The sequence below is a fragment of the Oncorhynchus mykiss genome, chromosome 25 (assembly GCF_013265735.2).
Source record: "Oncorhynchus mykiss isolate Arlee chromosome 25, USDA_OmykA_1.1, whole genome shotgun sequence".
NCBI lineage: Eukaryota > Metazoa > Chordata > Actinopteri > Salmoniformes > Salmonidae > Oncorhynchus > Oncorhynchus mykiss.
In genome coordinates this window covers 31756043-31781326 of record NC_048589.1, presented here as the reverse complement: position 1 = coordinate 31781326, position 25284 = coordinate 31756043, and the positions used below count along the sequence as shown (strand labels likewise).

At 41.8% G+C, this 25284-nt stretch overlaps 2 protein-coding genes across 3 annotated transcripts in view; both read left to right on the top strand.

Annotated features, from left to right (window-relative positions):
* Nucleotides 1–1546: 1546 nt before the first annotated feature.
* LOC110505803 (leucine-rich repeat-containing protein 57) lies at nucleotides 1547–5580 on the top strand. The gene is made up of 6 exons (XM_021585256.2): nucleotides 1547–1740; nucleotides 2078–2326; nucleotides 3897–4032; nucleotides 4226–4494; nucleotides 4608–4793; nucleotides 5427–5580. Exons 2-6 carry the CDS (start codon nucleotides 2243–2245, stop codon nucleotides 5466–5468), a joined length of 717 nt encoding a protein of 238 aa, XP_021440931.1. The 5' UTR covers nucleotides 1547–1740; nucleotides 2078–2242; the 3' UTR covers nucleotides 5469–5580.
* Nucleotides 5581–7716: 2136 nt separating this feature from the next.
* LOC110505802 (tyrosine-protein kinase receptor TYRO3) overlaps nucleotides 7717–25284 on the top strand; it is a 30797-nt gene continuing 13229 nt past the window's right edge. Inside the window, exons 1-10 of one of the 2 annotated variants that reach the window (XM_021585254.2) lie at nucleotides 7717–8202; nucleotides 11592–11775; nucleotides 14478–14578; nucleotides 14703–14873; nucleotides 18639–18725; nucleotides 18932–19047; nucleotides 19557–19737; nucleotides 21458–21600; nucleotides 23471–23609; nucleotides 24934–25060. In XM_021585254.2, the coding sequence (XP_021440929.1) occupies nucleotides 8145–8202; nucleotides 11592–11775; nucleotides 14478–14578; nucleotides 14703–14873; nucleotides 18639–18725; nucleotides 18932–19047; nucleotides 19557–19737; nucleotides 21458–21600; nucleotides 23471–23609; nucleotides 24934–25060 (1307 nt within the window). In that variant the 5' untranslated portion in view covers nucleotides 7717–8144. The remainder of the gene's footprint in view (nucleotides 8203–11591; nucleotides 11776–14477; nucleotides 14579–14702; nucleotides 14874–18638; nucleotides 18726–18931; nucleotides 19048–19556; nucleotides 19738–21457; nucleotides 21601–23470; nucleotides 23610–24933; nucleotides 25061–25284) is intronic. The other variant, XM_021585255.2, reaches the window with a different exon arrangement.

The following is a 25284-nucleotide window of genomic DNA, read 5'->3' as shown; positions in this document are numbered from 1 at the left end:
GTTGTCGAGGGCGCAGCTGTAACAGTATAACTTTAGACCGTCCCCTCGCCCATACCCGGGAGCGAACCAGGGACCCTCTGCACACATCAACAACAGTTACCCATTGCTCCACAAAAGCCACAGCCCTTGCAGAGCAAGGGGAACCACTACCTCAAGGTCTCAGAGCAAGTGACGTCACCGATTGAAACGCTATTTAGCGCGCACCACCGCTAACTAGCTAGCCGTTTCACATCCGTTACACTCACCCCCTTTTGACCTCCTCCTTTTCCGCAGCAACCAGTGATCCTGGTCACGGCACCAATGTAACAGTATAACTTTAGACCGTCCCCTCGCCCATACCCGGGCACGAACCAGGGACCCTCTGCACACATCAACCCTCGAAGCATCGTTACCCATCGCTCCACAAAAGACACGGCCCTTGCAGAGCAAGGAGAACCACTACTTCAAGGTCTCAGAACAAGTGACGTCACTGATTGAAACGCTATTTAGCGCGCACCACCGCTAACTAGCTAGCCGCTTCACATCCGTTGCACAGCAAGTCAGCACCTCAGGAGTAAATGTCAGTTGGCTTTTCATAGCCGATCATTAGGAGTATCTCTAACTGCTGTCTCTAGAGCGTTGAAAACAGCAGGTCTGGGACAGGTAGCACGTCCGGTGAACAGCTCAGGGTTCCATAGACGCAGGCAGAACAGTTGAAACTCATCAACACTACATCAATGCAGAGCAAATAACTACTCTGTCTGGCTTGACTTCCTGCACCTACTGCAAGGCCAACAGTATGGACATCAGTTAGGCCGTATACACAGCCAGATGATATGTAATACATTTCCTGACTGCCACTCCACATTCATGCGTCCAGTACGTCCTGTCCTTGGATCTTTTGAACCATCTATGTGTAACGGCTAGCTAGTCAGCGGTGGTGCGCTCTAAATAGCGTTTCAATCGGTGACGTCACTCGCTCTGAGACCTTGAAGTAGTGCGCTGCTTTTGTGGAGCGATGGGTAACAATGCTTTGTGGGTGACTGTTGTTGATGTGCGCAGAGGGTCCCTGGTTCGCGCCCGGGTATGGGCGAGGGGACAGTATAAAGTTATACTGTTACATTGGTGCCGGGACCGGATCACTGGTTGCTACGGAAAAGGGGGAGGTCAAAAGGGGGGTGAGTGTAACGGATGTGAAATGGCTAGCTAGTTAGCGGTGGTGCGCGCTAAAAAGCGTTTGGGCGAGGGGACGGTCTGAAGTTATACTGTTACATATGTAAATGGATACAAAATCCTGATACACAGTATCCTGACGTCTATTAATCAAATCAGATGGATCACAGGAATAACTTTTTTTTTAGCAATTCTTCTTCCAAATTTAGCCCGCCGATGTAGTTGTTCCTTTTCCATTTGATGAATGAATGGCTTCTGGATTGGTTCTTGCTCTACTGCCAACTAGCGGATTGGTTCTTGCTCTACTGTCGACTAGCGGATTGGTTCTTGCTCTACTGCCGACTAGCGGATTGGTTCTTGCTCTACTGCCGACTAGCGGATTGGCTGAGGGAGCCACATACAGACATGCGCATTGACGTCAAGCTGTTAGCTTCCCAACGACATGTTTATTGTTCGAGCAGCACTACAATGTCCTAGGCTTGTGTTTAAGTTTGACTAGTCCAATAACCCTCATAGTTATCTGTTCCTAATATATAGGTTACAATTTGCAGACAAGTATTGCACGAGAAGGACAAATCAGCTCGTGAGGTAAGTGAACTAAAATCCCAGATGGTTTAACGTTAACCTGTTGGCTAGCTATGCTAACAGCCTCAACAATATTTACCATCCTTGGGGAAAATGTTATTTAAAAGAACATATGTATGACCTTTTGCTGTTATAGTACTAGACAAATTACTCACAATTTCAGTAATATGCATGAATATGTCTCAAAGCTTGCCTCAGACAGTACTAGTGGTAGGGTAGCTAACGTTAGCTAGATAGTGCTAGCTTCTTACATCATGTTCCTCCTTTTCTTGTTTGTCAGCTACTGTTAAACGCCGGCAACAGCAATTCATGATTGTTTTGTATAAATTATCTCTTATAGGGGCCACACTGACAACCAAGGAAGTATCTATCTTAAAGGCACAGCCCCAGTATCTGGCACCACCATCACAATAATAGACTAGCTGATTACATAAGCGTGTGACCAACTGTAAAGTTGAAGATCATCACTTAGGAGAGCCTCATCAGAGCCGAAAGTACAACAAAGATGGGGAACAGTGCAATCAAAGCCCATCTGGAAAATTCACAGAAGACTGGGATCTTTCAGCTGACAGGGAAAGGTCTCCCTGAGGTAAGAATTGCATGCACACACACAGCCCATTATCGTCTGCTTGTTAAAATCAGCACTCCACAGCAGTCTGCTAACTGGAGCTTTGTTTATTTAGCTGAATTCCATTCAGTTGTTGTTGTTGTAGTCGACAGTTTGAATGTATGTATATTGAACAAAAATATAAATGCAAGATGTAATGAGTTGGTCCTATGTTTCATGAGCTGAAATACGAGCCCAGAAATGTTCCATATGCACACAATATTATTTATCTCAAATTGTGCACAAATGTGTTTACATCCTGTTAGTGAGCATTTTTTTGCCAATATAATCCACCCACCTGACAGGTGTGCCATATCAAGAAGCTGATTAAACAGCATAATCATTACACAGGTACACCTTATGCTGGGGACAATAAAAAGGCTACTCTAAAATGTGCAGTTGTCACCCAACAGACTGCCACAAATGTCTCAAGTTTTGAGGGAGCGTGCAATTGACATGTTGACTGCAGGAATGTCCACCAGAGCTGTTGTCAGAGAATTTGTTAATTTCTCTACCATAAGCTTCCTCCAACATCGTTTTAGAGAATTTGGCAGAACATCCAACCGGCCTCACAACCGCAGACCATGTGTAACCACGCCAGCCCAGGACCATCCGGCGGATGGTCTGAGGCCAGCCACTCGGACAGAAACTGTGGGTTTGCTAAACCGAATAATTTCTGACCAAACTCAGAAACCGTCTCAGGGAAACTCTTCTGTGTGCTCGTCTACCTTCAGTGGGCAAATGCTCACTTTCACTGGCACGCTGGAAAAGTATGCTTTTCGTGGATGAAGCCCAGCTTCAACTGTACCGGGCAGATGGGAGACCGCTTTATGGCGTCATGTGGGCAGGCGGTTTGCTGATGTCAATGTTGTGAACAGAGAGCCCCATAATGACTTTGGGGTTATGGTATGGGCAGGCATAGGCTCCGGACAAAGAACACAATTGCATTTTATCGATGGCAATTTGAATGAACAGAGATACCGTGACGAGATCCTGGGGCCCAATGTCGTCATTCATTAGCCACCATCACCTCATGTTTCAGCATGATAATGCACGGCCCTATGTGGCAAGGATCTGTAAACTGAAAAAGTCCCAGTTATTTTATGGCTTGCATACTCACCAGACATGTCAACCATTGAGCATGTTTGGGATACTCTAGATCAACGTGTACAACAGCGGGTTCCAGTTCCTGCCAATATCCAGCAACTTTTCACAGCCATTGAAGAGGAGTGGGACAACATTCCACAGGCCACAATCAACATCCGGATCAACTATGTGAAGGAGATGTCGCACTGCATGAGGCAAATGGTGTTCACACCATATACTGACTGATTTTCTGATCCACTCCCCTACCTTTTTTTTACAGTGCCTGTGACCAACCTATTCAATTCTGTATTCTCAGACATGTGAAATCCATAGATCGGGGCTTAATGAATTAATTTCAACTGACTGATTTCCTTATATAATTTTTAACTTAGTAAAATCTTAGAAATTGTTGCATGTTGTGTTTATCTTGTTCAGTGTATTTCTTTCCCCCACTAACATATTTCAGTTCCCTGAGGAGCTCCAGAGGTTAACTGGAAACCTACGGACTGTAGATCTGTCTTCCAACAAGATTGAAGTGCTGCCTCCCGCCATAGGAAACTTCCTTCAGATGAAGAGTCTGACTTTAAATTGTAATAAACTCAGTAAGTGGTTGCTCCATCTCCTCAGATTCTGTCTTATACTACAGCATCTTTTGATGACAAATTATTAACCCTTTACTTTCACTGAATAATGAATGCCCATTAGGTGCATTGATTGATGTGAATTCCTCTGCTTCAATCAGTCTCTATGGCTAGGCTATATATTAAGTTAGTGTGTTTGTTTTGTACTACATAGCAAGTCTCCCAGATGAAATTGGGAAGCTTAAGAAACTAGAGACCCTCTTGCTGAACGGGAACCAACTGACGCAGCTCCCTAGCGGTGTAGGACAGTTGAAAGCGTTGCGCACACTCAGCCTGTCTGGGAACAAGTTCCGGGAGTTTCCTGGCGGCCTTGGCTCCCTACGACACCTGGATGTCCTGGACCTGTCCAAGAACCACATCCAGGCTGTGCCTGCTGAGGTAGCGGCCCTGCAGGCCATCGAGATCAATCTCAACCAGAACCAGGTAATCAGGTGTTTATGGGTGCATCTCAAATGGCACCCTATTCCCTATATAAGTGCACTATTTTTAACCAGGGACCTGATCTAGAATCGAATCTATATACATTATGATCCCAGATTTCAGTGGTGTCTGCGGAGGTGTCCACCTGCCAGAGGCTAAAGGTGCTGAGACTGGAGGAGAACTGTCTAGAGCTTGCCTCCATCCCTGTGTCCATCCTCACCAGCTCCCAGGTGTCTCTGCTCTCTGTGGAGGGCAACCTGTTCGAGGTGAAAAATATGCGGGACCTGGAAGGGTATGAGAAGGTGCGGTGTGAAACTAATTATTGTGTCTTTAACTTGCTGCCTACTGCCAAATGAATGGTCAAGATTAAAGCAAGGAACAGTCATGCTGCTGCACTAAATCACTAAGCTGTCTTTGTATCTATTGTAAACTAAACCACTCATGAGTTTCAAAGGCATTGGTTTGAAATATGTCCGTCCCCCATGGTTGACGTAATTTGTTTGTGATCAGTGTGGAAACAAGACTCTTTCCCCAGAGTGGTGGACTTCTCAACAATAATGGGATTTCCTGTTCAATATAAGGAGGATCAAGTGAAGAAAGTTGTGGCTCAGACAGCTCTAGTATTCTTTCCCAGCCATAATCCCTGCACTTGACATAATCAGCGGTCAAATATAGCCCCTGACACTAAATACATCTATGACGTTTCATGATGATATTACAGTGTTGAAATGATGTTGTGAAGCTTAAAATGACAATCGAATTTCCCAAGCTTGGGATAATCAAGGTCTAATCTGATATGACCACTTACCTATTATAATAGTTAGAATTTGGAGCAACTATTCAGTGCTGACACAAATAGCTAATCTCTTCAGTTGTTATGTTGTCCGTAGTGTCCCAGATGTGACTGATGGCGATCTCATTTGTTTACTCCACAGTACATGGAGCGCTTCACTGCAACCAAGAAGAAGTTTGCCTGAAGAATAGAGAGGGAGCATCCCCCTGAGTCCAGCTTGTGCACTACACCCAAGCACCCTCCCTAGTGGTTGTCTTACTACAGTATATATGGCTTCTGCACTACAGCAACAGGTTACAACAGCAAGAACCACAGTAGAATGAGTACTGATTGAGAGCATGCTATGATCTGTGTATGACAGCAACAGGATACCACGAATGGATATAGAGAACTATGTGAACAGTGGACGATAGACAGTGCATTCACTTACGATATTCATAGAAATTGCATACTTGAATACTAATTTCCGAACAAAACCCTTAGCAGGTTATACTTAAATAGTATAGTGGGCTAAAATGTCCCTCTACATTGGCTTTTAACGGCATATAAATTAGCAAACAATACAATTGTTGCAGAAGTCAAACACCTCGGTTCAGTATCAAGCAGTGTTTTGCCTGTCAGATAGTGTTTGTGCCGTGACCAGCAAGCGAATGAAAACTGTAGTACGGAATGTCAAAGCAGGGACAATTGCACTACATAGACCCAGAATGAGATAATGATTTTTAAAGCTCCATTTTGCATTAAGGCTTACCCTATGGATCTGGAATGGATCGTCACATTTTTTCTGTAGCTCTGGTCCAGAGTGTTTATTTTCAGCTGAGGAAAGCTGATTCATCAGCATGCCACACACAAAACCCTGGACCAGAGCTAGATTTTCTGGTGCTGTGAAAGAATGAAGAAAAGCACAGCCTAAATGTAAACAAATCAATACTGAACAAAAATAAAAACACATATCAATGATTTTACAGAGTTAGTTAATTATAAGGAAATCAGTCAATTTAAATAAATTAGGCCCTAATGGATCTATAGATTTCTCATGATTGGGCAGGGGCATAGGCCCATTCACTTGGGAGCCAGGCCCAGCCAATCAAAATGAGTTTTTTCCCCTCAAAAGGGTTTTATTAAAGACAGAAATACTCCTCAGATTCATCAGCTGTCTGGGTAGCTGGTCTCAGACGATCCCACAGGTGAAGAAGCCGGATGTGGCGGCTCTGGGCTGGCGTGGTCACATGTGGTCTGCAGTTGTGAGGCCGGTTGGACGTACTGCCAAATTCTCTAAAACGATGTTGGGGGTAGCTTATGGTAGAGAAATTAACATTAAATTCACTGGCAACAGCTTTGGTGGACATTCCCGCAGTCAGCATGCTAATTGCATGCTCCCTCAATTTGACATCTATGGCGTTGTGTGTCAACTGCACATTTTAGAGTGGCCTTTTATTGTCCCCAGCACAAGGTGAATCTGTGTAATGATAATGCTGTTTAATTAGCTTCTTGATATGGCACACCTGTCAGGTGGATGGATTGTCTTGGCAAAGGAAAAATGCTCACTAACAGGATGTAAACACATTTGTGCACAACATTTTAGATAAATAAGCTTTTTGTGGGTATGGAACTTTTATTTCAGCTCATTAAACATGGGACCAACACTTTACATGTTGTGTTTATATTTTTGTTCAGAACATTTGGCTCTTCGCAAGAATACTCTTATTGCTTTTGAATGCTCAGTAGTTATATTATTTGGACTTGATTTGTATTCATGTGTTATTTATCTTCAGTTGGTCTGTTGAACACATCCTTACTATTTTAGTAATTTAACTCTGTAAATAATTTGTAGACATTTTAAGAAGTGTGTGATTGTATCAGATAAAAACCACAAAACAGGATCACCTCCACTATTCTAAATTTGACCCTCAAAGAAGTGTTGATGGATCCTCTTCATATTATTTTATCGGGCAAGGGTCTAGTAACCTTTATTACTAGATTGAAGACAACCTCACAAAGAGGATCATTCATATCTGTTTTCTAATCAGGGTTGCTGATCAAGGGTGCACTTTCTGTGAAAGGAGGAGTTGCATTAGGCTGCCATTAACAATACATTTAACTTATCAGATGTATTTAATTGTAACAGAATACTCTCCATGAATTGTGTTAATATACTAACACTGATTTATGTAGAATTACTTAACTTTGTTTCATTTGAATGCTTTTATTTAATTTGACTTAAATATGATTCCATGTTTTGCATTCAGACCAATTTCATATCAGGTTGTCACAACCTTAATTTTGCGAAAGGAATGTACATGCAGTAATTTAATATACCCCGCATCTCATCGCAATTTCTCCTAATAAAGATATAATACATACAATTGGTTATGTGTCGCAGTGCCTTAGTTACGTTCAATAGGTGTTGTATTGATACTTTGTTTCATGTCACTTCATACTGGGAATCTTATTTCCTGCGCTCTCTCACCAGGCGGCGGTAATGTACATTGACATTCCTCAAGAGAGCAGCACTTCGTCATGTATTATGAGGCTAGAACAACAACGTGTTTAACAGCCTAGAAGACGAAAGTCCACCAATTTATTTAAACAAGTGTAGCCGGTTATTCACGAGGGGAAATAAAACAACATACTTTGTCTATCATCCTGGACAGGAATTTACTAACAATCTGGTGTTGGTGAATTGTGTATCAACGCCGTTGGATAAATCACTGCCGGAAAATCTCAAGCGGTCACTTTCTAGTGCAGAAATCTTTGGAGACCCGAAAATACGTTTAATTCAAGGCATCGACTCATTCGATTGTTCAGCACTCGGCTGATTTGTGGAAGATAGCCTCATTGTGAACCAGATGATGAAAATATGACCATTTATCTTTGGATCATACTCTTCTTGGCACAAAGTAGTAGAGCAATCCCTGGTAAGTTTGAAAAGTTATCCCTTTACTGCATGACACGGTTACGTTTCATGAATGTGTAATATAATATTGTATATTGCTACTCAGTACATTTGCGCGGTAAGCGTTTGTCAACACGTCGATTTTAGCCTATTTCAAGGGTGGATGATAGTCTCAAGAGACACCAGTGTGTTGAACAACATTAGTGTAAGCAACAAACGTGGAATCTGCGGTTCGCCTTCAAAATAAGTCCCCTCTTTGAAACATGCAAACGGATAAAAATAGTGAAAACAAGCCACAATTGGACTAGATAGTGCCAAACAAGGTTAGAATGTTATTACATAAATTCAATAAAATACCATTTATTTAGTTATTTTGACGAATATGAATCTGTTTTATTTATATTACTACTGCGTTGTTGGGAAAGAGCACTACTGTAGCAGTGCAGGTGACATATATTTAACTATGTATATATTTATTGCATTATGGATGTATTAGACTTCATAACTGCATTGGGGGCATACTTATGTTTCACTGTACAGCCTTACCTATGGATTGTGCACCCATGAAATCTGCTATCTACTTACTCAGTGACATCAACAGAACACAATTATGTAGTTTACACAAATATTAGCGTCTTATTACAGGACATTGACTGTGAGAAGTCACCTTTCCAGTCAGTCTTTTGTGTATTGGACATTCAAACACCCCCATGAAATGTGGTATCGGTCTACTCCGTGACAACCACAGAACACCATAGCAGAGTTCAATTGGTGGCATTCTGAGTTGTAGTGATAATGTCAAGTCATCACAATGGGTTGACATGGAGCATAGAGTGAGTCATGTGACAACCGTAACATTAAGTTGTGGAATAATGGACTCCTTACAGCACGTGTTTTAAATGTAATGTGTTTATAGATGTATTTAACTAGGCAAGTCAGCAAGACGCTGGGCCAATTTTGCACCGCCCTATGGGATTCCCAATCACAGCCGGTTGTGATACAACCTGGATTTGAACCAGGGTGTCTGTAGTGATGCCTCTAGCACTGAGATGCAGTGCCTTAGACCGCCGCGCCACTCAGGAGCCAAATGACTGTCTGCAGGTTTTTGCTCCTCCCTTGTCCTTGATGGATGAATTAAGGTCACTGATTAGTAAGGAACTCCCCTCACCTGGTTGTCTACTGTAGGTCTTAATTGAAGGGAAAAAACAAAAACCAGCAGACACTAGGCCCTCCATGGAATGAGTTTGACAGCCCTGCCTCACAGTAACACCAAATGGAGATTAATGGCATTCTGTACCGATTGCACAAATACCTGGCAGTGCAATACTTGGCTTTGAATAGAGTTGTGATGGATATTGTCCTTGATTATGAATTCTGCCATAAAGAATTCAGTTGTGGTATCTACTGTATGAATGTTTGTTTTCCAAAGCAGTCGTTTCAGGGCAAAGCATTAATCAATTCTACGACAAAGGAATGATAGACTGTCGGTTGTATGAGTTGACAAGATGAGAATTCTGTCTGTGCCCTTGAGCAAGGTACTTAACTCTAACTGCTCCTGTAAGTCCCTCTGGATAAGAGCGTCTGCTAAATGACTGACATTTAAAATGTTGACGGAAAACAAAGTACTTGTTTAGAAAGCTCTAGCTGAGTGATATCATTTTATGATATGCTTGTGGTGAAATTATTTTTGAATGAATCCTTATTAATTAACTCATCTAATTAACTGTATGCTGTCACTGATTAGGCTGATACCCCATTTTATGAGTGCACAATCCATAGGTTAGCCTGTACAGTGCAATATGAATGTCCAATACACACAATAGACTGACTGGGACTGTGATTTCCTACAGTCGAGTCCTGTAATAAGAGCTGAGATGCTAACATTTGTGTAAACTCGACATAATTAGGTTCTGTAGATGTCACTGAGTAGGTTGGTACCATATTTCATGGCACATTCCATAGGTTAGGCAGTACAGTGCATGTAAGTATGCCCGCAATGCAATTCTGAAGCCTAATACCTTCACAATTTGATTTCAAGCTTGTTTTTTGATCGTCACGTGCACTGGTACTATAAAAATATTTTTTTTCCGGTCAAATTAATGAATTATCTTTTGTTGAATTCCAACATTGTTTCGCATTCTATAATCCAATTGTGGCATGTTTTTAATTGGGGACTTTTATTTTGAAGGTAAACCGCCAATTCCAATAATGTTGTTCACCACACAAGTACAAGGGACCACAGTCCAGAGAAGTTTTGCACAAAATTCAGGAGGCATATTCTCAACATTGTTCTCTAAAAATTATAATACTGAAGTGAATCTGTTTCTTGTAACAATGTTTATCATAAGAGCAAAATAACCATTACAAACTGAGCACATATCTCACTGAGATTTGGTCCAATGTGGCTCTGTTGGTAGAGCATGGTGTTTGCAATGCCAAGGTTGTGGGTTCAATTCCCACGGGGGACCTGTATGAAAATGTATGCACTCACTACTGTCTTTTGCTCTGGATAAGAGCGTCTGCTAAATGACTAAAATGTAACGGTTGAGGTCATTTCCTCTTCCCTGTCCAGACCAGACCTGGGTCAAGTACATACTCCAGTATTTGAGGTGTGCTTGATTGATTTACACTTTTTGGGACTATTCCATTGAATCTAAATATGTAGTAGTATTTGACATAGGCCCATGTATTTGAAGGCTTCCCCACCCCCCTCTTATATACCATTTGGGTAACAGGTCATTGGACTGAACATGTAATAATGAACCATTCATTAAACAGAGTGAAGGTGTGGGAGGATAGGTAGGCCTACAGGCTACATTTAGCTTGATGACATGGACACTCCCCTGCCTCTGAGCAGTGCAGTATAATATGGTCATTGATATTACTTCTCTGGCCGTTGGTCTGTTGCATGCAGCTAAACCCAGCAGCTGTAGTGAGCTGCCACAGTGGAGAGCTTTCAGCCCTCTACAGCCTTGTATGACGTCTGCTCTGTCTGCACCGAGGCTCAGGTCGGGGCATGCAGATACTCGGCCAAGTTGCATGCAATGGCCCAAGAAACACAATGGAGACAAGCAGTTCTAAAGACAAAAGACTCTTGCAAAAACAACTATTTTTCAAATATCTTTGGAAAACCAATTCCATGTCACAATTTCTACTTCAAAATGTTTTATGCCTGCACATTACAATAACTGAACAAACACCATTTTTGTAGGCTACCTTTAAAGGGGTATCTAGCTATCTCTCCTGTAATGATCACTGCTGCATATGTGTTGCAATCTGATGGAGCCTCAGATCCCATCCATTATATTTTCTGATTGGCATTTAGAGTAGTGAAGAAGAAATGACCAGGACTTAGGCGATTAATGAATGACTCATTCAAGTCTCTGGTTACTCCTACCCCTTGACCTTTAGGACTCAGGTTTACCAAGAACCCCACCAACCTCACGGTGACCCAGGGCAACAAGGTTCGCCTGGGTTGTACCATTGAGGGCCTGAGTGAGCCGGAGATCGTGTGGATGAAGGATGGGGAGAAGCTGTACAGTACAGACCAGATGTACATCCCCCTGGAGCAACACCACTGGGAGACCTTCCACAGGTCAGTGCTTCAGTAGTCCTGTCCTAATTTTAAGTAGTGTTACCCTTACCACTTTATAGGCTGATTGGAAGATGTCTTCAGACCTTCCATCATATTTATCATAGCATCACATTTATTGTGTTGCATTTCTCCAGAAATGATTGGGAAGCTGACTTGCAAATTACCCTTCAACATTCTTTGCCCTTGTGTAAATTCAAACGTAGGTCAGTCTGCCTTAAATATGCTGTGGATGTTTGGAGGTACAACTACAGGGAATAGCCAACAGCATGTAGGCAGGCACGGTATGTTATGGTATGAGTTTGTTCCGTGTTATGACCGAAACATGCAGTGTAATACTGTAAATAGAGGCAGTGATGCTGTTCCTGGCTTTGACATCAGACCTGGGTACTTGAAATGATTCACATAGTATTTGAACTCAGAATCCTACCGTGTCAACGAAATACCTACAGAAATCTCTGGAACATGCTAACATCTCTATTGACGAGTCTACAATATGTAAAACACTAAACAAGAATGGTGTTCATGGGAGGACACCACGGAAGAAGTTACTGTAGTCCAAAAAAAAACATTGCTGCACGTCGGAAGTTTGCAAAAGAGCATCTGGATGTTCCACAGCGCTACTGGCAAAATATTCTGTGGACAGATGAAACTATGAAACAGATGAAACTAAAGTGTTGAGTTGTTTGGAAGGAACACACAACACTATGTGTGGAGAAAAAAGGCACAGCACACCAACATCAAAACCTCACCCCAACTGTAGAACATGGTGGAGGGAGCATAATGGTCTGGGGCTGCCTCAGGGCCTTGCTATCATCGACGGAAAAATGAAGTCTCAAGTTTATCAAGACATTTTTCAGGAGAATATAAGGCTATCTGTCCGCCAATTGAAGCTACACAGAAGTTGGGTGATGCAACAGGACGACAACCCAAAACACAGAGGTAAATCAACAACAGAATGGCTTCAACAGAAGAAAATACGCTTTTATGGAGTGGCCCAGTCAGTCCTGACCTCAAACTGATTGGGATGCCCTCAAGAGAGCACTTCACACTAGACATCCCAAGAATGTTGCTGAACTGAAACAGTTTGGTAAAGTGGAATGGTCCAAAATTCCTCCTGACTGTTGTGCAGGTCTGAGCCGCAAATACAGAAAAAGTTTTGTTGAGGTTATTGCTGCCAAAGGAGAGTCAACCAGTTATTAAATCCAAGGATTCACATACTTTTCCCACCCTGCATTGTGAATGTTTACATGGTATGTTCAATAAAGACATAAAAACATATAATTGTTTGTGTGTTATTAGCAGACTGTGATTGTCTATTGTTGTGACCTAGATGAAGATCGAATCAAATTTTATGACCAATTTATGCAGAAATCCAGGTATTTCCAAAGGGTTCACATACTTTTTCTTCGCACTGTAGCTAGCAACAATGATGACAACAAGCTGCCTTATGTTAGGTGGCTTGTTTCAGCTCATTGTACCTTGTTATTGATACCATATTTTGAGGTGTTTTGACTCTTGTGTAGCTAGCTAACCAACAATTGTAACAATGTATTTGAGAGACAAGTGCTCATTGTGCAAACATATTTATGTTTTCAATAAAATTTGGAGAGAAAATATACTGGTTTACAAGTTACTCCGCCTGTTTTGCTCCACAGTTGCGCATGCATCGGTTTTGTTGCTAAACAACTGACTGATCTATGAGTGAGTAGGACCTGTCAATGCAGGCAATGGTTTCCTGAGTGACTCCTAAAACAAATACACAGTGTACTCCTGCTGAGTGAAAATTTACCCAAGCTAGTTTATTGCTCCAATTAGTTATATTCCTACTTCCAGTGGTGTAAAGTACTTAAGTAAAACATACCCAAAAACGACTTAAGTAGTACTTTAAAGTATCTGTACTTTACTATTTATATTTTTGACTACTTTTACTTCACTACATTCCTAAAGAAAGTGATACTTTTTACATTTTCCCTGACACCCAAAAGTACTCGTTACATTTTGAATGCTAAGCAGGACAGGAAAATGGTCCAATTCACACACTTTTATCAAGAGAACATCCCCGATCATCCCTACTGCCTCTGATCTGGAGGACTCATTAAACATAAATGCTTAGTTTGTAAATTATGTCTGAGTGATGGTGTGCCCCTGACTATCCTTAAATTTAAAAAAAAAGTATGTCTGGTTTTCTTTATAAGGAATTTGAGATGATTTATACTTTTGTTACTTAAGTATATTTTTGCAATTACATTTACTTTTGATACTTAAATATATTTAAAACCAAATACTTTTTGACTTTTACTCAAGTAGTATTTTACTGGGTGACTTACCTCAACTTTTACATTAGTCATTTTCTATTATCTTTTACTCAAGTATGACAATTGGGTACTTTTTCCACAACCGCCTACTTCATCTCTCAACACATCTTCCAGGGGTTCTTTATCTGTATTGTACATTTTTCTTCTGCTACCCAGTTATATGTGATGGGCTTTTACCTCCATTCTGCCTAGCGGGTCTCCCCTCATCTATCAGTACTAATCCACATCTTTTCAGGAGAAGTGTTTTTGGACGTGCTCAGGGAATAATTTGGTTTATAGAATTACTACATAATTTTGAAACGTGATTATTTTTTTTATTGTTTTTGCATTATCATGTTAAGTACTAGGGGAATCACTGAGCGTGTCCTTCTGTCCGGGTGGTTTCAGTGTGAAGTCTGTCCAGCAGCAGGATACAGGGAAGTACTGGTGTGAGGTAGAGTTCCGAGGCTCGACCATCTCTTCGGAGCCCGCCTGGATAACAGTAGAGGGTAAATCAATCAATGTTGTCCTGTCTGTCTCTTTCTTTCTCTCAACACAATGGCCTTTTTTTCAATAACATGATAAAATATATTATCCTGTTATCGTGGTCATACTTTCTGGTTCTTTCTCAAGGTGTCCCCCACTTTACACTTGAGCCCCAAGACGTAGCCACGATCCCTGGCATGCCCTTTAACCTGACGTGTACTGCTGTGGGTCCCCCGGGCCCGGTGGAGGTGCTGTGGTGGCTGGGAGGAGTACAGGAGGGAGACTTCACTTCCTCTCCATCTGTACTCCATGTTAACGGTAAGTCTCTACCCGGGTTGTTATTCAATCTTTCCTTGATTCCTTTCCTAAAATCTCTTTACTTTCCTTGATTCCTTGCATCATCTCCTCTCACCTTCTCAAAATGCATTGTGGGAGAAGATCTGAGGTTCCTCCCCTCGGGCCCTCTCCTCCAATGAGAAGGTTATTAGGAGGTGGTAAAGAGAGATGATTTGAAGAACCGACTATAGACTACTGTGCAATATCCTATTTCTGCTGCTTCTCCCCTCCCTCTGGCTGGTTAAATCAACAGTGATATGATGAATCATAAGAATGAGTCAGATCAGAGTGTGTCATTTTCACATACTGTAAGTTCAATAAGGTGGACTGCCTGTTGTAAGAGTGCCATTAGTCATTACAAGGAACGGATGATAGTTTTATAGCATTCTTACTGGTCCTTGAGCTCTGCCCATGAGTTGGAAATATAACTGTTTGAATGGTAGAACTAAGCCAAAGGTTATTCTCAATGGGTGTAAGGCTACTGAAGGGCTGTCTTGCTCTTTCTTGCTCTGTCACCAAGGGTGTAGCCCAAGGCTCAATCCTAGGCCCGACGCTCTTCTCAATTTACATCATATAGCTCAGGCAGTAGGAAGCTCTCTCATCCATTTCTATGCAGATGATACAGTCTTATACTCAGCTGGCCACTCCCTGGATTTTGTGTTAAACACCCCACAACAAAGCTTTCTTAGTGTCAAACAAGCTTTCTCTGTACTGAACCTTGTCCTGAACACCTCCAAAACAAAGGTGGTTTGGTAAGAAGAATGCCCCTCTCCCCACAGGTGTTATTACTACCTCCTGAGGGTTTAGAGCTTGAGGTAGTCACCTCATACAAGTACTTGGGAGTATGGCTAGATGGTACACTGTCCTTCTCTCAGCACATATCAAAGCTGCAGGTTTAAGTTAAATCTAGACTTGGTTTCCTCTATCATAATTGCTCCTCTTTCACCCCAGCTACCAAACTAACCCTGATTCAGATGACCATCCTACCCATGCTAGATTGGAGAGACATAATTTAGGTTAGGGTGCCCTCGAGCGGCTAGATGTTCTTTACCATTCGGCCATCAGATTTGCCACCAATGCTCCTTATCGGACACATCACTGCACTCTATAATCCTCTGTAAACTGGTCATCTCTATACCCGTCACAAGACCCACTGGTTGATGCTTATTTATAAAACCCTCTTAGGCCTCACTCCCAGCTATCTGAGATAGTTGAAGTTTACATTCACTTAGGTTGGAGTCATTAAAACTTGTTTTTCAACCACTCCACAAATTTCTTGTTAACAAACTATAGTTTTGGCAAGTCGGTTAGGACATCTACTTTGTGCATGACACAAGTGAATTGTCCAACAATTGTTTACAGACAGATTATTTCACTTATAATTCACTGTATCACAATTCCAGTGGGTCAGAAGTTTACATACACTAAGTTGACTGTGCCTTTAAACAGCTTGGAAAATTCCAGAAAACTATGTCATGGCTTTAGAAGCTTCTGATAGGCTAATTGACATCATTTGAGTCAATAGGAGGTATACCTGTGGATGTATTTCAAGGCATACCTTCAAACTAAGTGCCTCTTTGCCTGACTTCATGGGACAATCAAAAGAAATCAGCCAAGACCTCTGAAAAAAAATTGTAGACCTCCACAAGTCTGGTTCATCCCTGAGAGCAATTTCCACACGCCTGAAGGTACCACGTTCATCTGTACAAACAATAGTACGCAAGTATAAACACCATGGGACCACGCAGCCGTCATACCACTCAGGAAGAAGATGCGTTCTGTCTCCTGGAGATGAACGTACTTTGGTGCGAAAAGTGCAAACCAATCCCAGAACAACAGCAAAGGACCTTGTGAAGATGCTGGAGGAAACAGGTACAAAAGTATCTATATCCACAGTAAAACGAGTCTTACATCGACATAACCTGAAAGGCCGCTCAGCAAGGAAGAAGCCACTCCTCCAAAACCGCCATAAAAAAGCCAGACTACGGTTTGCAACTGCACATGGGAACAAAGATCGTACTTTTTGGAGAAATGTCCTCTGATCTGATGAAACAAAAATAGAACTGTTTGACCATAATGACTATTGTTATGTTTGGAGGAAAAAGGGGGATGCTTGCAAGCCGAAGAACACCATCCCAACCGTGAAGTACGGGGGTGGCAGCATCATGTTGTGGGGTTGCTTTGCTGCAGGAGAGACTGGTGCAATTCACAAAATAGATGGCGTCATGAGGCAGGGAAATGTATGTGGATATATTGAAGCAACATCTCAAAACATCAGTCAGGAAGTTAAAGCTTGGTCGCAAAAAGGGTCTTCCAAATGGACAATGACCCCAAGCATACTTCCAAAGTTGTGGCAAAATGGCGTAAGGACAACAAAATCAAGGTATTGGAGTGGACATCACAAAGCCCTAACCTCAATCCTATAGAAAATGTGTGGGTAGAACTGAAAAAGCGTGTGCACTGAATACAGCACTGAATGTTTGACTTTTTTTATATATATATAGAGGGGGAACCAATGACCTCACCTGCCATATAATGTTTCCCCTCATGTTAAAGGACAAATGTCTTGACCTGAGATTGGAAATGTGTTGTAATTGGTTGAAAACACATAAAAGTGTACAGGTTTTGTTTGACACTAGCCAGTCCTCTGTCACATCCCATCCACATTGAAAGTCAATATATATAAAAAATATTTCAGAAAATAATAAGAGTTCTTAAAAGGGTGTGTTTTTTTTTTTGACCCTTTCATTAGTTGTGTTTTATTCCGTTCTCGTGTTATGCAAGCTTTTCATGTTAGTGTCTCTCCTCTTTCATTTCTCCTTTTATGTTGAGCTGGTTCTGTTTCAGCAATAAGGAGCCTCCTACACTCTGCCATGTAACTGGACCTACCTGGCCCTTTCATCTCATTCATCTCAATCAACACTGCTGACCAGAACCTCTCATTATAAGGCTGTGTCCCAAATGGAATCCTATTCCCAATGTAGTGCACTACTTTTGACCAGGGCCCATAGAACTCTGGTCTGATGTAGTGCACTATATAGGGAAAAGGGTTCCATTTGGGTGCATACAAATAGTTTGCTGCTAAGTGCCAACTCTGAGTCAGGAATGCGGCAGCCATATAGTCAACTTAACAGGCGTTGATGTTTTCCTATCTGTGAGAGTAACCAGAAACGTTTCGGCCCAGCTGATGGTTCTCTGTTATGACTCTGACATGTTTTTTTTGTGATTGTCAGTTAGTTGATGAATAACCAGGCAGTGTCCCACAGTGCCTGGTAGTAATCACTGTACAGTACACACACAAACACCCGCCTTTCTGTAAACATATTTGCCATGAAGGATTAGCCCAAGGACATTTATTTAATGGAGGGATACAACAGGCTTGTCAAGACAGTCTAGTTTAGGAGTTATTCATTGTGCTGACCTTGTTTCCTTGTGTAGTTTCAGTAGCTGGTTTGTTCAAATTGGTAGTGCCAAAATCTCTTTGATCCTTATGAGCCAAGTGTACTACAAACACTCACAGCACTTCATATACAGCACTCCACTCTGGTATGCATTGCCTACTGTCCAGTGTGTGAAAATTGCTCATTTACATTGGAGAAAGACTGTTGGTCAGGCATAATTGCAGGGGACTGGTTTAACACTCTCTTTTGGCATAAACTGGCAGCTTACCTTTTAAAAGGGCTCTGGCATGCTGTTGAGTACATCACATCATGAGTACACCATGTCTCCCTCCTCTGTTCCCTGTAGGTGTTAATAACAGCATCAAGTTCTACTGTGAAGCCAAGAATGCCAGAGGTATCTCAGTATCTCGAACAGGCACTGTGCACATTAAAGGTGAGACATTCATGAATAATCAATGCTGTCATAAGTGTGACTAAGTCATTTTTCAGATTAGAATACGCTGCTTGATAAAGACTGGTTAGTCAATGCATGTTACAGTATGCTGCTGTAATTTAGCTAGGCTTATCGGCCCCGAGTCCAGCTTCTGTTCAGAGTTGGATGTTTGTAAATCTAAAACCCTGTTCTTTAATTGACTGCAGTCCTCCCAGCAGCCCCTAAAGGTGTGCAGGTGGTCCACATGGTGGAGAACAATGTCACACTGGCCTGGAGCCCAGGCTTCACTGGACACTCTGACCTGTCAGCCTGCACCATCCAGGTACAGTAACTAAGACTGAACCAACACCACTGAGATGTCCTGTGTCAGTACTAAGTTCATATAACCTAATTCTTACATTTAGATTTTCAATAAAGCAACCATAATATGCAGTTGATAAATTAGTTATTATTACGAAATGTGGTGGTTGTTGTCAGTGCTATTTTAAGATGGGAGTGACAACCATCAGAATTCCATTAAAGCCTTGGATGAATGTTTGGCCTAGACTGAGATAATGAAAACCACATATTAATTTTTTAAACATTTAAGACAGCCTGAGTATTTAGACCTCAGTTTCAATATTGGAATGAAAGAATTTGGCAATGGAAACATGAGGATATTTAAAGAGATACTTCGAGATTTTGGCAACGAGGCCCTTTATCTACTTCCCCAGAGTCAGATGAACTCATGGATACCATGTTAATGTCTCTGTGTCCAGGTTGAAGGAATTTAGAGGTAGTTTTGCCAGCTAATGCTAAACTACCGCTAACTTCCTTCTATACCTTTTACAGATGTCTAAGAACTCTGGGAGGAAGGTGGAAGTTCGGGACCAGCGTGTGAAGGTTCCACCGTTCCAACAGATCCTCAATGGGCTGAGCTGCTACTCCAACTACAGCGTTAGAGTGTGCTGTGACAATGAGGTGGGGACATCCCCGTTCTCTGGCTGGCTGGACTTTCAGACACTAGAAGCAGGTGTGCATCCAGTCACTAGAATAGATGATGACATATCCGGGGCTGAACAGGGCTGAGTTCCAAATGGCACCCTATTCCTATGGGTCCTGGTCAAAAGTAGTGCACTATAAAGGGAATAGGGTGCCATTTGGGACTTAGCCCTTTTGTTCATCAACTGTTGTTTTTGTTGTCATTTTCTACCAACTGCACTCACATCACCAGCTGGACATCAATAGCATGTGACGATCCATGCAACAGTATGGCGAGTAGCAACCTTATCACAATGAGAACATAATGATTCTCTGTGTTTGTGGCCCTCTGTGTCTCACAGCCCCACAGATGACCTTTCAAAGTTGTTACTCTGTCAAAGTAACATGAAACATTTAGAGATGGTTAAACAGACACAGATTAACCCTAATCTTGGTCCAAAAATCATTTGAAGGAGATTCTCCATTGAGTTGTCTTTTTAGTCTAGGACTAGCATTAGCTTAATCTTTGTCTGGGAATCCACCCCTTCATGTTCATATAGGATACGGTCTAAGTTTCAGTTTTAAATGAGGGTTGTTAAGATAAGTGGGACAGGCGTTTGAGTTTAGAGGTGATCATGGGAGCTCGTCTGAGGGGAGCAGTGGAGTAGGGGTTTCTGGTGGCGACCTTTGTATGTTTGTAAACTGCCAGTGCTGGACACAGGCCAGTGGATTCCAGTCCCACTTGTACAATGAACCATTGTGCATGCCCTCAATCCATATCAATGTGCTGCAGTGCTGAACTAAACCCTGTTGTCTCATTGTCGACACACGCTGGTCAAGGAGGCCACTGCAGGAATGATTGGGGTCTCATTTTAGGGTGACCTGAAGCCGGTCTCAATTTGCTTCGGGATGATCTACTTTCCCAGAGTCAGATGAACTTGTGGATACCATTTTTATGTCTGTGTGCAGTATGAAGGAAGTTAGAAGTAGTTTCGCAAGCTATTGCTAACTAGCAATGACTGGAAGTCTATGGATATAGACTAGTAGATAGTAGTAGATACCCATTGACTTCCAGTAAATACCCATAGACGTCCAGTAAATACCCATAGACGTCCAGTAAATACCCATAGACGTCCAGTAAATACCCATAGACGTCCAGTAAATACCCATAGACGTCCAGTAAATACCCATAGACGTCCAGTAAATACCCATAGACTTCCAGTAAATACCCATAAACTTAGTCATTGCGCTAAAGCTAGTTAGCATTGGCTCGCAAAACTACCTCGAACTTCCTTCATACTGGACACAGAGACATACGTTTTTTAACCACGAGTTCATCTGACTGCTGGAATAGATAAAGGGCCTCATTGCCAAAATCCCGAAGTATACCTTAATCTTGGCCCTTCCCCTTATATCTCATTCAGTGTTTAATAGTCACATGTGCAGGGTTGCAGGTGTGATTGGAGGGTACAATGAAAATCTTAGGCTCCGAGCTCCAACATGCAGGACTAAGTTAAATAAAATAATGAAAATTATTTAAAAAATAATAATAATCTGTAGCAGCGATTAATAAATAAATGTCCATATGTTTGCAGAAGTGGAAGCAATACTGCTTATACCTATCCAGACCCTTTAGATCTGTTAATGTTTTTAAGGATTAGGACCAAGGGTGTGATGACAGCATGGACATATACAATGGCAACCCCGTATTGTTCTTTGATGAAATGTAAAGTATTGTCATGAAACTGTCCCTGTGTCTTCTTTCTTCCTAGTGCCCTCTGCTGCCCCTCGGAACCTGACCTTTGAACTAACTGAACAGCATCTGTCCCTGAACTGGGCGAGCTTGGATGACAAGGAGCTGCAGGGGAAACTGATGGCCTACAAAGTCCAGTGGAACCTGGGAGGAGAGGGACAGGTTCAGACCCATACACCTATACACACTGAAGGAATCTCGTATATACCTCAGATGATAGCAAAAGCTGCAGGAAGAAAATAAACTGAAGAAAATAGTCTCTGGCTGTGCAGATCAATGCACATTTCAGTAATTGAATATGCCAAATTCTCAGTCACAGTAGACATTGGTCAGTGGAGCATACAATAACCACAACCAGCCGACACCAATCTTCAGCTGCTGTCAACAATCCACTTCTTATTAATTACAATCCCTATGTTTCTGTTATTATGGAATGTGGTACATTACAGTATGACTACGTTCACAATCCTATGGCCATACCAGAAGTTTCTATGGCCATACCAGAAGTTTGTATGGCCATAATAGGGGTTTAGTTGTTTTTAATAGGGACATTGCTATAGAAAATGGGTCAAAAGTATTTTTCCTCTCCTTTCTATGACTCCCAATCTGTCAGGTGTTCAGGTGAGATATCTAAACCCTTTGAGCTCGCTACTTGTGTTCTGTTTTTTCTTTCTTGGCCACAAGAATTGTATAATGACCATACAGTGCCTCCAGAAATGATTCGCACATATGTGTTGTCACAGGCCTAGACACACAGTATGTCAAAGTGGAAATACGTTTTTTGAAAATGTTACACATTCATTAAAATTAAAGCTGAAATGTCTTGGATCAATAAGTATTCAACCCTTTTATTATGGCAACACTAAATACGTTCAGGAGTAAAAATGTGCTTAACAAGTCGCATAAGTTGCATGGACTCACTCCATATCATGATATTTGAATGACTACCTCATCTCTGTACCCCACACATACAATTACCACAAAGACCAGGGATAAGGGCACCTATTGGTACATGGGTAAAAAAAAAAAAAAAAAAGACACTGAATATCGCTTTGAGCATGGTGAAGTTATTAACTACACTTTGGATGGTGTATCAATACACCAGTCACTACAAAGATACAAGCGTCCTTCCTAACTCAGTTGCCAGAGAGGAAAGCAACCACTCAGGGATTTCACCATGATGCCAAAACATTTATTACAGTTTATTATTGGAGAACTGAGAATGGATCAACAACATTATAGTTACTCCACAATACTAACCTAATTGACAGAGTGAAAAAACAAGGAAGTCTGTACACCATACAAATATTCCAAAAAAAGCATATTGTTTGCAACAAGGCATTAAAGTAATACTGCAAAAAATGTGGCAAAGCAATTAACTTTTTCTCTTGAATACAAAGTGTTATATTTGGGGCAAATACAACACATTACTGAGTACCACTCTCCATATTTTCAAGCGTCATGTTTTGGTGTAATCGTTAAGAACTGGGCAGTTTGTTAGGATAAAAAATAAATGTAATGGAGCTAAGCACAGGTAAAATCCTAGAGGAAAACCTGGTTCATTCTGCTTTCCACCAGACAATTCACCTTTCAGCAGGACAATAACCTAGAACACAAGGTCAAATCTACACTGGAGTTGCTTACCAAGAAGACTGGGAATGTTCCTGAGTTGCCGAGTTACAGTTTTGATTTAAATCTACTTTAAAATACATGTCAAGACCTGAAAATGGTTAAAGATCATGAGCATGATGAAATTGTAACACCAAATTAATGTTCAAAATGCATTCCAAGTCCTCTTGCATGGTCTTCAATGTAATCTTTTCTCATAATGGAGAGAATTCAAAACATTTATTAATTAAAAGGTCACATTTCATATTTTGTTCCTGTGGTGTCAAAGCATGTGTGTCTCTGTGATAAAAGACCAGCACTTACTTGGATCTAATTTGCAATGGAAGCTTTGTTTTTAAGTTTCTCAAAGCAATATGTCTTAATAGAACACACATTAACATACGTTTTGATTGTTGTGTTCCAGGAGGCGTTGCTCTTTAAAGAGAACATGGCCCACCTGTCTGGTGGAGGTCGTTTCTTCAACGCCACCTTCCAGGTGTCGGCGTGTACAGTGGCCGGCTGTGGGCCCTGGAGCCAGCCTGTACTGGTCATGCCCGCCTCAGGTCAGTGAGCCCTTCTGTCACTCCACCGCAATCAGTCCCTCTGTCACGCTGGTTGTGTACACTTGACACTTACATGCGACTGCTACTATCAGAATACAAAGATCGTATTGAAAAGACAAACAAGTTGCATTGTGGTCAAATTGTGTTCAGATCTGACTGACCACTTCAGGTGGTCAGGGACGCATTGAGGAGAGATCCACCCGCAATCTGGACTCAATCAGGCTTCAGAAAGTGCATACAGTGGGAAACGTCATCAGCACTTCGCCAACACAAGTCTCCTGAAAACTTGTGTTTTGGAAGCGAAAGAAGCTAATGTGTTTCCTGGCTTCATAAATGCTAGCTAATTAGGAAAAAAAAAAATGTTTGGCTAGAGTTATGCTAACCTGTTTGCAATCCCTTTAGCTTTGCTGGTTACAGAGGTTAGTTGGTTAGTTAGCTATAGTAGATGGCTACTGCCATCAAGTTGTTATCAAATTTAGCCTTTTCCACCGTTTGCATACTGGCATTTCAATATAACCTAGGAAAAGGGAATCCCGACACAATGTGGACACATTTAAATGTAGACGTACGACGTGTTCGGGAATTCCATTATCGTACCTCTATGATCAGAATACAAAATCTGTATGAACTGTCAATTCTAAAAACGGCCTCTGTCACTATCCACTATTAGTCCCTCTGTCACTATCCACTATTAGTCCCTCTGTCACTATCCACTATTAGTCCCTCTGTCACTATCCACTATTAGTCCCTCTGTCACTATCCACTATTAGTCCCTCTGTCACTATCCACTATTAGTCCCTCTGTCACTATCCACTATTAGTCCCTCTGTCACTATCCACTATTAGTCCCTCTGTCACTATCCACTATTAGTCCCTCTGTCACTATCCACTATTAGTCCCTCTGTCACTATCCACTATTAGTCCCTCTGTCACTATCCACTATTAGTCCCTCTGTCACTATCCACTATTAGTCCCTCTGTCACTATCCACTATTAGTCCCTCTGTCACTATCCACTATTAGTCCCTCTGTCACTATCCACTATTAGTCCCTCTGTCACTATCCACTATTAGTCCCTCTGTCACTATCCACTATTAGTCCCTCTGTCACTATCCACTATTAGTCCCTCTGTCACTATCCACTATTAGTCCCTCTGTCACTATCCACTATTAGTCCCTCTGTCACTATCCACTATTAGTCCCTCTGTCACTATCCACTAGTAGTCTAGTTGTTTTGAAACCTATGCTCCAAATTTGAAGGTAACACGGCTTTGTGTTGTATGTAAAGCTAGTTTGTTATACTGTGTGTGTGTTTATGTTCCACAAAGCAGTGGCAGCCCAGACTCAGAGAGGCCATATGTGGGTGGGTCTGTTGCTGGGCCTGCTGGTGGCCACCATGGTAGGGCTTCTCCTGACAGTCCTAGTGCACCGCAGAGGGAAGGAAACACAGTTTGGGTAGGCTATGATTGTCTCTCTCTCTCTACTAGAATACAGCCATTCATACTGTACATATCTCTAGACATCATTTTTTGGGTGAGAAGGATTTATATGGTCTGAAAGCAGTGCACCGCACCACCTTTTCACATAGAGGTCGATTTTTTCTGCAGAATATACCAGAATCCGAGGCTTTGTTTGAATACTTTGACAGCATCCTTCTTCACTTTTTTTTCTGAGCTGAC